This window comes from Schistocerca gregaria, chromosome 9, assembly GCF_023897955.1.
Source record: "Schistocerca gregaria isolate iqSchGreg1 chromosome 9, iqSchGreg1.2, whole genome shotgun sequence".
In the NCBI taxonomy this organism is placed as follows: Eukaryota; Metazoa; Arthropoda; class Insecta; order Orthoptera; family Acrididae; genus Schistocerca; species Schistocerca gregaria.
Genome location: NC_064928.1, coordinates 218,122,574 through 218,139,491, shown reverse-complemented (window position 1 = coordinate 218,139,491; position 16,918 = coordinate 218,122,574). Strand labels below are relative to the sequence as shown.

The following is a 16,918-nucleotide window of genomic DNA, read 5'->3' as shown; positions in this document are numbered from 1 at the left end:
TTCCCCCCCTCCTTCATTCTAATAACAAACAATCTTGTCATCACTAATACTGTAACTATTCCTGCCAATGTGAAAACTTATTTGCCTGTTAACTTCACTAGCCCTGCCAGAATCACTGGTTTAGTTATCCCGCAATTATTCTCCTGTTAGGCATTGTTACATGTTTGTACAACGCGTTCTCCATGCTACTTCCAGACTAGAGCTTAAGCGGCTGCTAGCTGGGACTGTACAACTAGCCCTCACTAGTATAGCGATATGGCCAAAACTTTTCTGTCAAAATTTCATTTTCTTGGACACATCGAGAAGATAATACAAAATCTTTCTTACCTGTTACTCCTAATAGTCGTTTATTTCCACTGAGGTAATCTACGGAGTACGCTAGTAATTTTAACAACACTGATCATTCACAAACCCAATCACCCACATAATCAGACAGCGGTTGGCAGTCATCTGTTCGGCTTAACTCCTCTCAGCTCGTATAGCCCCTTTTTCCTGCAGGAAAGTTTATTTCTAGATGCTACAAGCATTCCCCTGACAAAGACATCACACACACTATGCACGCATTCAAAAATAAACTTACGATACATTCATATTCCTCAAGAATATGAATTTTGCGCGCCCCCTCCCCCCAAAATTGCCACCTGGGACAAATACCCCAGTTTGCCACCCCCCTCCTAGATCCAGGCATTCTGCACATGCCTGAATCCGGCAGCTTGGGTGCACCAGTAAAATGTATCAAGGTAGCATCTCTAATCCGCTCATCGTGAGAAATTTTTGGTAAGTTCCTGTGGAACCAAACTGCTGAGATAATCAGTCCCTAGGCTTAAACACTGCTTAATCCAATTTAAACTAACTTATACTACGGACAAGAGACACACCCATGCCCGAGTGAGGACACTCAACACCAGACGGGTGGAGCAGCGTGAACTGTGGCAAGGCACCTTAAACCGCACAGCATCATAGGAATAAACCCGATGTAAATAAACACAAACACGGTGAATGTACAAACGCAATAGCACACATACACTGATGTTGTTGTGCTGTTTGAAGTAGGGCCTACTTATGTACAAGATATATTACTACTAAGTTACGTTAAATGAAACTTTAAGCTATTCAATTGTATTAGCAACCATCAATGTTATTCTTAATCACTCTTTAGTTGTGTAGTTTTCATTTCAAAAATCATGTATGGCACAGCCTCTGCACTGTTGTGTTCCGATTGTCGCACTGTTAATGTTGTTGTTGTTGTTGTTGTTTTCAGCCCTGAGACTGGTTTGATGCAGCTCTCCATGCTACTCTATCCTGTGCAAGCTTCTTCATCTCCCAGTACCTACTGCAACCTACATCCTTCTGAATCTGCTTAGTGTATTCATCTCTTGGTCTCCCTCTACGATTTTTACCCTCCACGCTGCCCTCCAATACTAAATTGGTGATCCCTTGATGCCTCAGAACATGTCCTACCAACAGATCCCTTCTTCTGGTCAAGTTGTGCCACAAACTTCTCTTCTCCCCAATCCTATTCAATACTTCATTAGTAATGCGATCTACCCATCTAATCTTCAGCATTCTTCTGCAGCACCACATTTCGAAAGCTTCTATTCTCTTCTTGTCTAAACTATTTATCGTCCATGTTACACTTCCATACATGGCTACACTCCATACAAATACTTTCAGAAAAGACTTCCTGACACTTAAATCTATACTTGATGTTAACAAATTTCTCTTCTTCAGAAATGTTTTCCTTGCCATTGCCAGTCTACATTTTATATCCTCTCTACTTCGACCATCATCAGTTATTTTGCTCCCCAAATAGCAAAACTCCTTTACTACAGTGTCTCATTTCCTAATCTAATTCCCTCAGCATTACCCGACTTAATTCGACTACATTCCATTATTCTCGTTTTGCTTTTGTTGATGTTCATCTTATATCCTCCTCTCAAGACACTGTCCATTCCATTCAACTGCTCTTCCAAGTCCTTTGCTGTCTCTGACAGAATTACAATGTCATCGGCGAACCTCAAAGTTTTTATTTCTTCTCCATGGGTTTTTAATGCCTACTCCGAACTTTTCTTTTGTTTCCTTTACTGCTTGATCAATATACAGATTGAATAACATCGGAGAGAGACTACAACCCTGTCTCACTCCCTTCCCAACCACTGCTTCCCTTTCATGTCCCTCGACTCTTATAACTGCCATCTGGTTTCTGTCCAAATTGTAAACAGCCTTTCGCTCCCTGTATTTTACCCCTGCCACCTTCAGAATTTGAAAGAGTATTGCAGTCAACATTGTCAAAAGCTTTCTCTAAGTCTACAAATGCTAGAAACGTAGGTTCGCCTTTCCTAAAATCTTTCTTCTAAGATAAGTCGTAAGGTCAGTGTTGCCTCACGTTTTCCAGTATTTCTACGGAATCCAAACTGATCTTCCCCGAGGTCGGCTTCTACTAGTTTTTCCATTCGTCAGTAAAGAATTCGTGTTAGTATTTTGCAGCTGTGGCTTATTAAACTGATTGTTCGGTAATTTTCACATATGTCAACACCTGCTTTCTTTGGGATTGGAATTATTATATTCTTCTTGAAGTCTGAGGGCATTTCGCCTGTTTCAAACATCTTGCTCACTAGATGGTAGAGTTTTGTCAGGACTGGCTCTCCCAAGGCCGTCAGTAGTTCCAATGGAATGTTGTCTACTCCGGGGCCGTGTTTCGACTCAGGTCTTTCAGTGATCTGTCAAACTCTTCACGCAGTATCGTAGCTCCCATTTCATCTTCATCTACATCCTCTTCCATTTCCATAATATTGTCCTCAAGTACATCGCCCTTGTATAGACCCTCTATATACTCTTCCCACCTTTCTGCTTTCCCTTCTTTGCTTAGAACTGGGTTTCCATCTGAGCTCTTGATGTTCATACAAGTGGTTCTCTTATCTCCAAAGGTCTCTTTAATTTTCTTGTAGGCAGTATCTATCTTACCTTAGTGAGATAAACCTCTACATCCTTGCATTTGTTCTCTAGCCCATCCTTGCATTTGTTCTCTAGCCATCCCTGCTTAGCCATTTTGCACTTCCTGTCGATCTCATTTTTGAGACGTTTGTATTCCTTTTTGCCTGCTTCATTTACTGCATTTTTACGTTTTCTCCTTTCATCAATTGAATTCAATATTTCTTCTGTTACCCAAGGATTTCTACTAGCCCTCGTCTTTTTACCTACTTGATCCTCTGCTGCCTTCCCTACTTCATCCCTCAAAGCTACCCATTCTTCTTCTACCGTATTTCTTTCCCCCATTCCTGTCAATTGTTCCCTTATGCTCTCCCTGAAACTCTGTACAACCTCTGGTTCTTTCAGTTTATCCAGATCCCATCTCCTTAAATTCCCACCTTTTTGCAGTTTCTTCAGTTTTAATCTACAGTTCATAACCAATAGATTGTGGTCAGAGTCCACATCTGCCCCTGGAAATGTCTTACAATTTAAAACCTGGTTCCTAAATCTCTGTCTTACCATTATATAATCTATCTGATACCTTTTCGTATCTCTAGGGTTCTTCCACGTATACAACCTCCTTTCATGATTCTGAAACCAAGTGTTAGCTATGATTAAGTTGGGCTCTGTGCAAAATTCTACCAGACGGCTTCCTCTTTCATTTCTCAGCCCCAATCCATATTCACCTACTGCGTTTCCTTCTCTCCCTTTTCCTACTGACGAATTCCAGTCACCCATGACTATTAAATTTTCGTCTCCCTTCACTATCTGAATAATTTCTTTTATTTCATCATACATTTCTTCAATTTCTTCGTCATCTGCAGAGCTAGTTGGCATATAAACTTGTACTACTGTAGTAGGTGTGGGCTTCGTATCTATCTTGGCCACAATAATGCGTTCACTATGCTGTTTGTAGTAGCTTACCCGCATTCCTATTTTCCTATTCATTATTAAACCTACTCCTCCATTACCCCTATTTGAATTTGTGTTTATAACCCTGTAGTCACCAGACCAGAAGTCTTGTTCCTCCTGCCACCGAACTTCACTGATTCCCACTATATCTAACTTTAACCTATCCATTTCCCTTTTTAAATTTTCTAACCTACCTGCCCGATTAAGGGATCTGACATTCCACGCTCCGATCTGTAGAACTCCAGTTTTCTTTCTCCTGATAACGGCATCCTCTTGAGTAGTCCCCGCCCGGAGATCCGAATGGGGGACTATTTTACCTCCGGAATATTTTACCCAAGAGGACACCATCATCATTTAATCATACAGTAAAGCTGCATGCCCTCGGGAAAAATTATGGCCGTAGTTTCCCCTTGCTTTCAGCCGTTCGCAGTACCAGCACAGCAAGGCTGGTTCGGTTATTCTTACAAGGCCATAGCAGCCAATCATCCAGACTGTTGCCCTTGCAACTACTGAAAAGGCTGCTGCCCCTCTTCAGGATCCACACGTTTGTCGGGCCTCTCAACAGATACCCCTCCGTTGTGGTTGTACCTACGGTACGGCTATCTGTATCGCTGAGGCACGCAAGCCTCCCCACCAACGACAAGGTCCATGGTTCATTGGGGGCAGGGGGGGGGGGGGAACTGTTAATATGCAGTATGAAAATAGCTGAGGCTGCTTCCTGTTTCATAGTGAAACATGCGTGTGGAACACAGCCAGAAAGAGCCGAGATGTAGGTTGTTTTTAATATTTGTCATAAATTTAGAGAGGTAATCAGCTTTGAAGTTTGTCAAGGGACTGTATCAGATGCAGTTGATACAATCACTGTTGTACATGCATCAGTAGCAGAAATGCTAGTGTAGTACTGCAATAACGGGTCACAGTAAATAGTTTGCTGGATCAAACCTCATCCGAATCAATTTCACAGCATCGAGCACACCGTGCAAATGCTGCATTTTTACATTTGCCACTGTACCATTACAATATGAACCAAACATAACTGATCAGGAGCCAAGTTAAGGGATTTGGCCCAAGAAATAACAAGACTGTTACGATACCAGACGTAGAGAGATTACCAGACAATTGACTGTAATTAATATCTTCAATGGCTTCAGTATTCACCAGTGTGGTGAAATCCCTGCAGTACACTTTTGCATCACACATAGCTTGCTCAGAAAAATTACCCTGTGTTTAAGTTTTGTTTGTAATTAGAATACTATACCAGGTGAGAACGAGAGCATTTCATGCTTTCTGTCTCGTTAGCTAAAAAGTGTGTGATAGTGCTGGAGTTTTATCAAATATTATTTCATTCTCTTTTCAAATTAAAACACTTTTGAAGCTACATTGTTTCTTTGTCAGTCTCTTTTACGTCTGAAATGCAACTGCTCACATCACTGCAAGCTAGTTGGACCGCTGGTTTGCCAGGCTGTCCAAGTTTAATGTGCTGGTAAAGCTGTTGTCCCGCTTAGTCTTTGTGTGTGTAACACAGCATAGAACGTATCCTTATGATCGTACTTGACTGTACTGGTTACAACTTGGCTTCTGCTCCATGCAAAATGAAATCCAGTGGGATTCAAGCAAATTTTTACAACAGGTTTATATAACCGCTTGCTGTGATTGCTTACACACCCAACAGTCACATTTCTGTAGCCAGAAACGGGAGAAGGTACAACTTGCATGCGACTCAACTGGGCACACGCTTGAGCCAGCTCGTAACTGCTAAAATGAATCTAATGTAAGCAGTTGTGACCTCACACTCATCGGAGGCAATTTGTTGCTCAGTTAAGTATTGCATAGTTTTCCGAAAGCTTTTGACACATTTTGCTGTTGGCAGACGCTTGTAGGAGCACTGTGTTTTGTATGTGGCACATCTCCTTTGCAATTTAAGTTTTATTTTCATTTTTTCCTCTCGTTCATGTTTTATTGCTGCAGTTTTATTTTGCAGTAACTGGATACAGTAATATCCTTTGTTAGAGTATTGGTCCTTACCACTCAAAAGTACAAAAATTTAACTGAAAACTAAAACAACGAAAAAATTCTGGACTTTTTAAAAAATCTCGGGTTTTTCCCTGTTTTCTCCCGGATGAAATACATCACGGGTTTTTCCCAGATCTCCCGGGTGTCCCATGGCATATACACCCCGGTATCTATATCGCTATAGTCTACACTTGAACAACCAGGAATGTTCGCTAACATTTCAAGGAATTCAGAGGTTGACAACTTCACAAAGATTAGTGGTGGAATCACAAATAGCAGTCCATACTGTTTTCACACTCTTCAGAAATGATCACAGTAACATAGCTGGAAGCGTGGGACGGAAACCTCTGAGCTACTGCACTGCCATCCTAACTACTACACATATACCCTACGGCATCACCTGTACAACACAGATTTCTGTTTGTGTTTTTTTTTTTTTTTTTTATCAGAAATCCGAATTAATGAGAGTCGGGTAAAAGTAGTACTTGTGTACTTAGCTTTACCTATACTGCAACTTTTACAATCATTATCTTGGGGAGTTTTTACATTTGCATGCCTCCATCACCCTCATACATATCACTGCTGACTCTGAACTCACCTTATGGCGCAGCTTGAGCATGTGGTAGCAGTTGACGACTGCCTCCCACTCCTCGAGACGCAGGAAGATGTCGAGGGCACTGTTCACGGCACCCAGGGACAGCAGCAGGTGTGCTAGCTCCGATTCGATGTGCCACCGTGGTGGCAGCGGAGTCGAGAAGAGCTGCGGCCACCGGAAGGCTACTGGAGGCTTGTCACTGTCTATGGCATCTACCAGAATCTGCAGAAAATGTTGATCCCAAATTTAATGCTGGAAATACTCGAAAATCTGTAAGCAACATTAATTCTGCAAGTTGTTGTTATAATCAGTATGGCAATTGATTTCAGGCAGCTTTCCATAATAATCAGCCCTGTACAAGATTCTTCACATCCACACAACTGCTGTAACTTACATTCACTTGCAACTGCTTGATGTGTTCAAGCCTTGTCTTTCACTACAATGTTTAGATTTTTATTCCCACACTTCCTATCTAACCAAATTACTTGTTCCTTGATTCCTGTCGCTTCTTTACTCAAGTTAAGTAATAAATTCCCACTTAAACTAATTTCCCTATTAAAACTGGTATCCCTTCACTAGGTATTCGATCAACTCATCTATTCTTCAACAATTTTGGGCAACTTTGGGTTTCAAGAGCTTATGTTCTCTTCTCCTCTGTGTGTTTAGTGCCTACATTTCATTTTGATTTAAGGCTACCTTCCAAATAAAACTTAAATTGTAAAATTATGACAAGACATTATACAGAAACCTTCAACTTAGTTGTCAAAGATCAATCACAGTAACTGAAAGTTACGGCTCTTCAGTCGATAAAAATTTGGCTCAAAGAGTATTCGGTGACGATCGAGCTCCTGCACCGAGGAAACTCATCAGGCATGCTCATCCAGCCACTTTATTGCAGGATGTGTTTTACTGATCACTATGAGCATAATTCACACAATTTTTTATGTACTTTAATAACTCATTTCTTTGTCCACATCTGCACCAGAGTGGTCAGCACGTCTGGCTAACATGCAGAGGACACATGTTTAATTCCCAGAAACGTCACAGATTTTCTGTGGTGGGAGATCTGGAGCACGGAGCACTCAGCCTCGTGATGCCAACTGGAGAGCTACTCAAATGAGAAATAGGGATTCCAAGATACAAGATGCTGGCAATGTCCAGGAGAGCAATGTGCTGACCACGCGCCCCTACATAGCACATCTAAATGATGCCACTGGCAGAGGCTGAGATGCAGTCGGTAGCCATCACTCACAGCTTGAAGGCAGAATTTGGAACAACAACAACAGTTATAATTCTTCACTCTTTTCCACTGGATTTTAAGAGTTCCATTATGTGCGCAACAGCTGTGTGAAAGTTGATCTTTCAGTTGTCAACAACCATTTACACAAAATACTGCTTTTACTTTCTTTGAGCTTCTGCTGACAGTGTCTTGTAAGTGAAAATATAGTGTTTTACTATTCTATATCACTACATTCTTAACACAGAAAAACTCCTGCTAAGCCCAGCAGCACTGGAAGAGAGTATCAATAAACCTACATCATCCCACTGCACCACATAAAAGACACACAAAAATTGCAACCACACCAGAAATTGTTGAAAATTTGCACAATATGAGTTTTGATGAGTGGAGTACAGAAATACGAAAATGCGAAAATTGTATGGATTTCACAAGACTGCTTCAGCTAAATTTTTCACAAAGAGCTGGACACAAGAAAGCTTCGTGGGTGAAGGATTTCATGTCTGCTCGAGGAGGATCTGAAACAAATTTGTGTGACAATCTCCAATCAGTGTTTAGTGTGATTTCATGAAGATAAAAGTTTTTTGAATGTTGGTATGTGACACCAGATGGAACGCGGATTAATCACTACACACCAGAATCAAAACAACAATTGGAGCAGTGGATGGAAGCCAATTCTTCACCTCCAAAGAAGAAGAATATGAAGTCATCAGCAGGAAAATTCATGGCATTGGTGTTTCTGGATGTGAAACAAAGTTCTATTAAACGATGACTTGGCATTATCATTTCTTCTGAGCACTCTGGATGCAAAAAATCAACGAAAGAGGCCTGGTTGTAGAAAGAAAACAAACTCATCTTTCATTAAGAGAGTGCACACACTTAGAAAAATGTGTCACAAATTGCTAAATTAAAGAACCTGTGCTATTATGTCTTGGAAAATTAGCCCTAATCCCCAGATTTGGCTCCCTCAGACTTCCATCTCTTCCCCCCAAAAAATTAAGTCCCACTAGCTTGTCAGTGTTTTTCATCCAACCAAAAATTGACTGCAGCTGTAGACGAGATTTGACAATAATTTCAGAGAAACATTACAGGCATGAAATAATGTCACTGGAACACATTACAATGGCATGTGGAAGTAAAGCAAAATATAGACTGTCTCCGAAATGACCATTAACACATAATACTGGAAGGACTTAAATGAACTATACCTAATAATGAGATTATCAAAAAATACAAAGTTTTTGAAACATAAAATATCATTTTAAATATTAGGCTGAGAACTATTCAAACTACCCTCAGAAGTGGTACTATCAGAAGTACTGGGTATTTCACTTCCTGAATCAATAAACTCCTACCCTCTGAATTTCCACACCATGTCCAGACACGAGTACAGTTACCAACCTGGCACTGATTCATCGAACGCTCCACTGTGCGCGAATGCCACGACTCCAGTCGGCAGCGAAGCAGCAGTGCTGACATCTGGACACTCCAGGACTGGGGAGCTGCCAGCACACACTGCAACACAGCGACACCTGTCTCAGCAAATTCTCTGTTACACAGAGTTATTACAATGGCATGTGGAAGAAAAGCAAAAGATAGACTGTTTCCGAAATGATCATTAACACATAATACTGGAAGGACTTAATGAACTATACCTAATAATGAATCAAGGAAGCAAACCTATGTACAGCATTCCTTGTACACTTTTTAAGTCTACAAATCCTTTGCATGCTACTAGACTACATACCATAAAAGTGCAATACATCTATAGGTAATACAAGAAGTCATTCTTCATGCAATTCAGTGCCAAGGCCACGGGTCGTAAATTTGGAATGTCCAATGTTGAATGGTGTACTTAAGTTTCCAAAATGAGATCCTCTCCAACTGAAACACTGTCACTGTATCTTCAGGATGCAATGAAAATACTTGGGTCTGAATTAGACACAGGTAACTGCTATTTTCCTTGTTACTACCATTGCAAACAACGTCAAATAATGTGGTACACAAAGTCATGGCAGCCATAACCATCTAGGAATTTACATGAGTAGTTATCAAATAGCTATTATTTAAAAAAAAGATGAGAAGTAGCAATAAAATAAGAAAATGCCAATTATAGGTGCATTCTGGGAAACAACACAGCTAAAAGGGAAAACAGCACAATTGCATTTAAGAGATATCAACTACATTGTCATAACAATTAATACTGCACAAAATAAGAGGAAAAACACATTAACTATACATATTCTAGCTGGCAAAAATCAAACAATGGAAATTCCAGGCAAGACTGTCAACAATGTAGGAAAAGATAGATTGGCACTTACCGTAAGGAAGACATGTGAAGTTGCAGTCAGGCACGATTAAAAGACACTCACATATAGCTTTCAGCCACAGCCTTCATCAGTAAACACACACACACACACACACACACACACACACACACGAGGAAGCACACCTCACGCAGACACAACTGCCAACTCCAGCATCTCGAGCCAGTATGCAACATCACTTGGGATGCAAGCCGCAGCTTTGGAGGGGGTGGGGAAGGGATAGTAGTATACAGAAGGAGAGATAAGAACGCTGTCTGGTGGAGTGTGCAAGAACTAGACTGCCGGCAGGCTCAGCATCAGGAGGTTGTGGGGAAGGGAGGCGGGGGGGAGGTAGCAAAAAAGGAGATGTGCGGGAAAAGACAGGCTGGCGCATTGCCAGAGGGCTGCAAATAAACAGGGTGGTAGACAGGAATGTGGAGGAGATAAGACAGAGGGGGGTAGAAACTGATGGGTGGAGGGTGTGGGGACAGTGTGTTACCATAAGCTCAGAAAAGCTAGTGGTGGAGGGAAAGATCCAGATGGCTCGGGTAGTGAAGCAGCCATTGAAATCAAGTGTGTTATGTTCAGCTGCATGTTGTGCTGTAGGGTGGTCTACTTTGCTCTTGGCCACAGTTTGGCAGTGGCCACTGATCCTGGTGGACAGCTGGCTGGTAGTCATACCAATATAAAAAGCTGTGAAATGATTGCAGCACAGCTGGTAAATGACATGGCTGCTTTCACAAGTGGCCCGCCCTGATGGGGTATGATAAACCTGTGTGGATGGACCGGGTACTGTGTGGGTGGACAGGCAGGTTTTGCACCTGGGTCTCTCACAGGCAAGGGGTTGGGATTGGGGCTGGCTCTGGGATGTTGCGGTGGTTGGGTGGGTGACAACACCAGTTTAGGAGGGGTGGGAACTATCTCGGGTAGGATATCTCTCATTTCAGGGCCCAATGATAGGTAATCAAAACCCTGGCAAAGGATGTGGTTCAGTTGTTCTGCCCCGGGTGGTACTGGGAGACAAAGGGGACATTTCTTTGTGGCTGGTTTTTGGAAGTGGTTGGAGGATTGGTGTTGTGACGGAAAATGGCACAGGAGATCTATTTGCGGACTGTCTGGGAGACAGAGCCTGTCTGTGAAGGCTTTGGTGAGAACCTTAGCCTACTGAGCAAGAGAGTTTTTGTCACTGCAGATACACGGTCCCCGGTAGCCAGGTTATATGGAAGGGACTTTTTGGTATGAATGGGATGACAGCTGTCAAAATGCAGGTACTGTTGGTAGTTGGCGTGTTTAATGTAGACAGAGGTACAGATGGCGCCATTCCACTTCATTCCCCATCCTGATGTACTTAGAATTTTGTTTTCGACATCTGTCCATGACACAAACTTTTGATCCTCGACCTAACCCCCCCCTCCCCCCATACCCTCCCCCCCCTCTCTCTCTCTCTGCTTATCGCAACATACACACGCTACCGTACCTCACTGTTACTTTTCACCCATGTTTCTGTACGATTTAACATAGTTATGTATAGCTTTATGTGGTTTCATGCAGTTCCACATATTTTTGCAGATCTGTGTGTGTTTTTAAGTGTTTTTACGACCTTCACGCGTCTTATTGCAAATCCAGTTCCTTTCACATTTATCAAGATATATTTTGCCCATTTCTCCATCATTCCCGTTTCCTTTGTGCCATTCCTGCCACAATGGACCCTTGCTGCATCTTTCTGCAGCAGTTTAGAAAAGTATACCTTTCCCTGGCTAAAACCCAGTCCAACATCCTGCTTCTCAAATGTTGCCTAAACCATGGAATCCCCCCCAAAGGGCTTAACTGTAAAGATTCCTTTCTCTGGATCCCACTCCTCATTTCCCAAAGACGTACAGATTTTCAGATTCCACCAATCCCTTGTCCTCACAAACCTAGTACTGCAAAAAAACATCTCCACGGCATAGGCATCCCAAAACCACCTCTGCTCCCTCCACAAGCTACAACTACTTTGCAATAAATTGTATCCCTTTCTCTCCAGCACCTGGAGCAGCCTTCCAGACACCGCATCCATAAATTATCCACCCTGCTGACGTCCTACTGCTGCCTTGGTGCACCACTATCCGACCCCTATCGTACCCAGTGTTCCAGCTCCACAGAAGTTTCAGTCCTATCCAAAGGCCTCACCTTTAGCCCTTTAAACCTGTGACAGAACCAGAATATGAAGTGCTGGGTGGGTGGATTGGCACCTTTTGCACCTGGATCTTTGACAGGGATATGAAACTTGAGGCAAAGAGTTGGAATTGGGACTAGCATATTGACCCAAATTTATCGATGCTGGATGTGTGAAAGACCTACAGTACCACTCCCGATCCCTGCAATCCAAGCACTTCTTTGCCGCCAATCCTTCAAACAAAGCCACCCTAATTCCACACTGAACCCTACTTGTAGTTCGTACCACCATAAAACTGTTTATTTATTTACTTATTTATTGTTGCGTGGGACCAAATTAAGGAGAAGTCTCCATGGTCATGGAACGAGTCAATACATGAAATTATAACACGATATTAGAGACAGACAAAATTAAATATAAAAACACATATTCAGGTGACAAGTCGTAAATTTAAATAAAGAAAATTAACACTGTAACACTGGAATTTGCTTAATTTTTTAGCTCTTCCAGGAGCTCCTCGACATAATAGAAGGAGTGAGCCATGAGGAAACTCTTCAGTTTAGACTTAAAAGAGTTTGGGCTACTGCTAAGATTTTTGAGTTCATGTGGTAGCTTATTGAAAATGGATGCAGCCAAATAGTGCACTCCTTTCTGCACAAGAGTCAAGGAAGTGCATTCCACATGCAGATTGGATTTCTGCCTAGCATTAACTGAGTGAAAGCTGCCAACTCTTGGGAATAGGCTAATATTGCTAACAACAAATGACATTAAAGAAAATATATACTGTGAGGGCAATGTCAAAATTCCCAGACTACTGAATAGGGGTCGACAAGAGGTTCTCGAACTTACACCACATATAGCTCAAAGTCCATTTTTGAGCCATAAATACCCTTTTTGAATCAGAAGAATTTCCCAAAAAAATAATACCATACGACATAAGCGTACGAAAATATGCGAAGTAGACTAACTTTTGTGTTGAAGTGTCACTTATTTCAGATACTGTTCTAATGGTAAATAAAGCAGTATTTAGTTTCTGAACAAGATCCTGGACATGGGCTTTCCACAACAGCTTACTATCTATCCGAACGCCTAGGAACTTGAACTGTTCCATCTCGCTTATAGTATGCCCATTCTGTCTGATCAAAATATCGGTTCTCGTTGAATTGTGAGTTAGAAACTGTAAAAACTGAGTCTTACTGTGATTTAGCATCAAATTATTTTCCACAAGCCACGAACTTATTTCATGAACTATATTATTTGATACTGTTTCAATATTACACACAAGCTGGTGTCATCAGCAAACAGAAATATTTTTGAATCACCTGTAATACTAGAAGGCATATCATTTATATAAATAAGAAACAGCAGTGGCCCCAGCACCGACCCTTGGGGAACGCCCCACTTAACAGTGCTCCATAGGGACTGAACATCACTACCACTCTAAATATTGCGGAGAATTACCTTCTGCTTTCTGTTCTTAAAGTAAGAGGCGAACCAATTGTAAGCTACTCCCCTTACTCCATAATGGTCCAACTTCTGCAGTAATATTTTGTGGTCAACATAGTCAAAAGCCTTCATTAAATCAATCAAAACACCTAGCGCTCACACCCTTTTATTTAATCCGTCCAAAACCTCACAGAGAAAAAAGAATATAGCATTTTCAGTTGTTAATCCATTTCTAAAACCAAACTGTACATTTGACAGCAAATTATGTGAATTTAAATGCTACAGTAACCTTGTATATCCAACCTTCTCGATAACTTTAGCAAACACCGATGGCATAGAAATAGGTCTAAAATTGTCAACATTATCCCTGTCTCCCTTTCTATTAAGTAGCTTCACTACCGAGTACTTTAATCGGTCAGGAAACCGACCACTCCTAAAGGAAAAGTTGCATATATTGCTAAGTACCGCACTAACATACATAGAACAATACTTCAGTATTCTGCTAGATACCCCGTCTTATCCAGGAGAGTTCTTGGTCTTTAGTGATTTAATTATTAACTCAATCTCCCTCTTGTCAGTATCATGGAGGAGCATTTCAGGTAACAGTCTCAGAATACTTTTTTCTAAGAGCGCTATATGATTCCCTGTTGGGACTAGGTTTCTATTTAGTTCACCTGCTACATTCAGAAAGTGATTATTAAATACTGTACATATATGCGACTTATCAGTAACATGGACATTCCCACTACGCACTGATTCTATATCCTCGGCCTGTCTCTGCAGACCAGCCACTTCCTTTATGACTGACAATATGGATTTAATTTTATCCTGAGACTTAGCTATTCTATCTGCATACCACATACTTTTTGCCTTCCTAATAACATTTTTAAGCACCTTAAAATACTGTTTGTAATGGGCTGCTGCATTTAGATTTTGACTATTTCTAATGTTTTGATATTTTTGTTCTACAAGATATTCTTATCCCTCTAGTCAGCCACCCAGGCTGCCTGTTTGTGCTAGTACCCTGTTTTGAATGTTCTAGGGGAAAGCAACTTTCAAAGAGCACGAGAAAAGTCTTGAGAAAAGCATTATATTTATCGTCTACTGTATCAGCATCTTACATAAACATCTTGCAACTCTTGTTCCTTGATAAGGTTTACAAAGGTCTCTACAGCAAGTGGATCAGCTTTCCTAAACAGCTGACAAATATATTTAACACATGTTGCAGCACAAAAATATTTTAGAGTTAAAATTTGTGCATCATGATCTGAAAGGCCATTCACCTTTTTGCTAACAGAATGCCCTTCTAGTAATGAGGAATGAACAAAAATGTTGTCTATGGTTGTTCCACTGTTCCCTTGTACTCTCGTTGCTCATTGGAAGGAATACGGTTTGCATAAGATTATATGAATTAAGGAGGTCTACCAGCATCCTCTTCCTTGCACAATCACTTATACAATTAATATTGAAGTCACCACATATAACTAACTTTTTGTATTTCCCATAAAGTGAACCAAGAACCTCCTCTAGCTTTAGCAAAAATGTTGTGAAATCGGAGTCTGGGGATCTATAAATAACAGCAGTTAGAAGTTTAGCTCCGTTAAATTTAACCACATCTGCACAACATTCAAACACCTTTTCAGTGCAGTACTTTGAAACATCAATTGACTCAAATGGGATGCCGTTTTTCACATACATGGCTACTCCCCCACACTGCAAAGAGCTCCTTGAAAAGCTGCCAACCAACCTGTATCCTGGTAAAGGAAGCCTCTGAATTATCTCCTTATTTAAGAAGTGTTCAGATATACCAATAATTTCAGAGTCAACAACTATAAGCAGTTCACTAAGTTTATCTCTAATACCTTGTATATTTTGATGAAATATACTAATTCCCTCATTACTCGGATACCTAAGCTTTGTCAAAAGTGGTTCCTTTGTTAGAGAGACTTCAATCTAAAAAAGGTGTAACTCTAACACCCACTACTGCAGGAATTTTTCCATGAGTGATCCCACCAACCCCACCTATGCTTTGCCAACCTCCACTTCCCATACTTGTTGAGGTGCAGGCCATGTCTAGTGAAACCCGTCCTGCTGATAGACTCCACCGACACCACTGAAATGTGACCCATGCTTTCTGCCATCAGCGCACCCCCAAGTTTCATGTTATTATGCCTGACGGCTGTATTAAGATGAGGTCGATCATGACGCTGAAACAGTTCCACGAAATGCACATTCGTGTTGCCAGTCTGAGTGGCTGTTCCAGGTCACCATCTATGTCGCACTCCCCATCCCTATCAATACTATTACCAGCCCCACCCACAATCGCTACCTGATCCTCTTTAGTAAAATCCCTACATAACCCCCCTCTATGTTAACAGTCACCTGAGTCAATCCTGCATTCGGCTTCACAATGCTGGTGACCTGGTACTCACTCCCCAGCGCTTCCTGCAACTGCTGGCCTACACCTCTGCCATGAGAACTACCTAACAGCAGAAGCTTCTTCTTCCTCTTCGACTTTGCAACTGTCTTCGACTGAACCCCCCCCCCCCCCCCCCCTTCCACTTAACTACCTGCTGGATACCTCCAGAAATTCCTTACCTCCAACTTCCCCAGAACACCAACCTATCAGCCTTACACAACCTCAAAACAAATCCTGACCTCATCATCCTACCTGCAGACAGAGGTTCCACCACTGTTGTTGTGAATTGCTGTGACTACCTGGCACAAGATCTCCGATAATTGTCTTACTCCTCCACCTACAAACTTTTTCAGAGTGATCCCATCCCAGAAGTCCTACAGAAACTCCAATCCCTGCTTGAAGCCTTAGGTCCTTCCCAGAACATCTCCCTGAATCCATTCCCCCTTTTCACCCATATGACACCCCACACACCTACCTTCTACAAGCTCCACAAAACCAAAAATCCTTCATGCCCCATTGAGGCTGGTTATTGTGCACACACTGAAAGAATTTCAGCACTCATTGACCAAGACCTCCAACCATTTTCCCGTAAGATAGCCTCCCATGTCAAGGACACCAACAACTTCTTTCACCAACTCTCCACTATCCCCACCCCTATACCTCCTGGATCCCTATTTGCCACTGCTGACACCACCTCCCCGAACACCAGCATCCCTCGTGTCCATGGTCTTACCACTATTGAACATTATGTTTCCAAATGCCCTTCAGACTCCAAACCAACAAACTCAATGCTCATATATCATACTAACTTTATCCTAACCCACAAATACTTCTCATTTGAAGGGACTGTATATGAACAAATTCA

General features: G+C 41.7%; 1 protein-coding gene across 1 annotated transcript in view; it reads right to left on the bottom strand.

The window, feature by feature from the left end:
* The window catches only part of LOC126292002 (tetratricopeptide repeat protein 27-like), a 132,700-nt gene that overhangs the window by 58,900 nt on the left and 56,882 nt on the right, over positions 1-16,918 (bottom strand). The window contains exons 8-9 of the mRNA XM_049985786.1: positions 9,129-9,242; positions 6,494-6,712 (exon numbers count right to left, since the gene is read on the bottom strand). Of these exons, the coding sequence (XP_049841743.1) occupies positions 6,494-6,712; positions 9,129-9,242 (333 nt within the window). The remainder of the gene's footprint in view (positions 1-6,493; positions 6,713-9,128; positions 9,243-16,918) is intronic.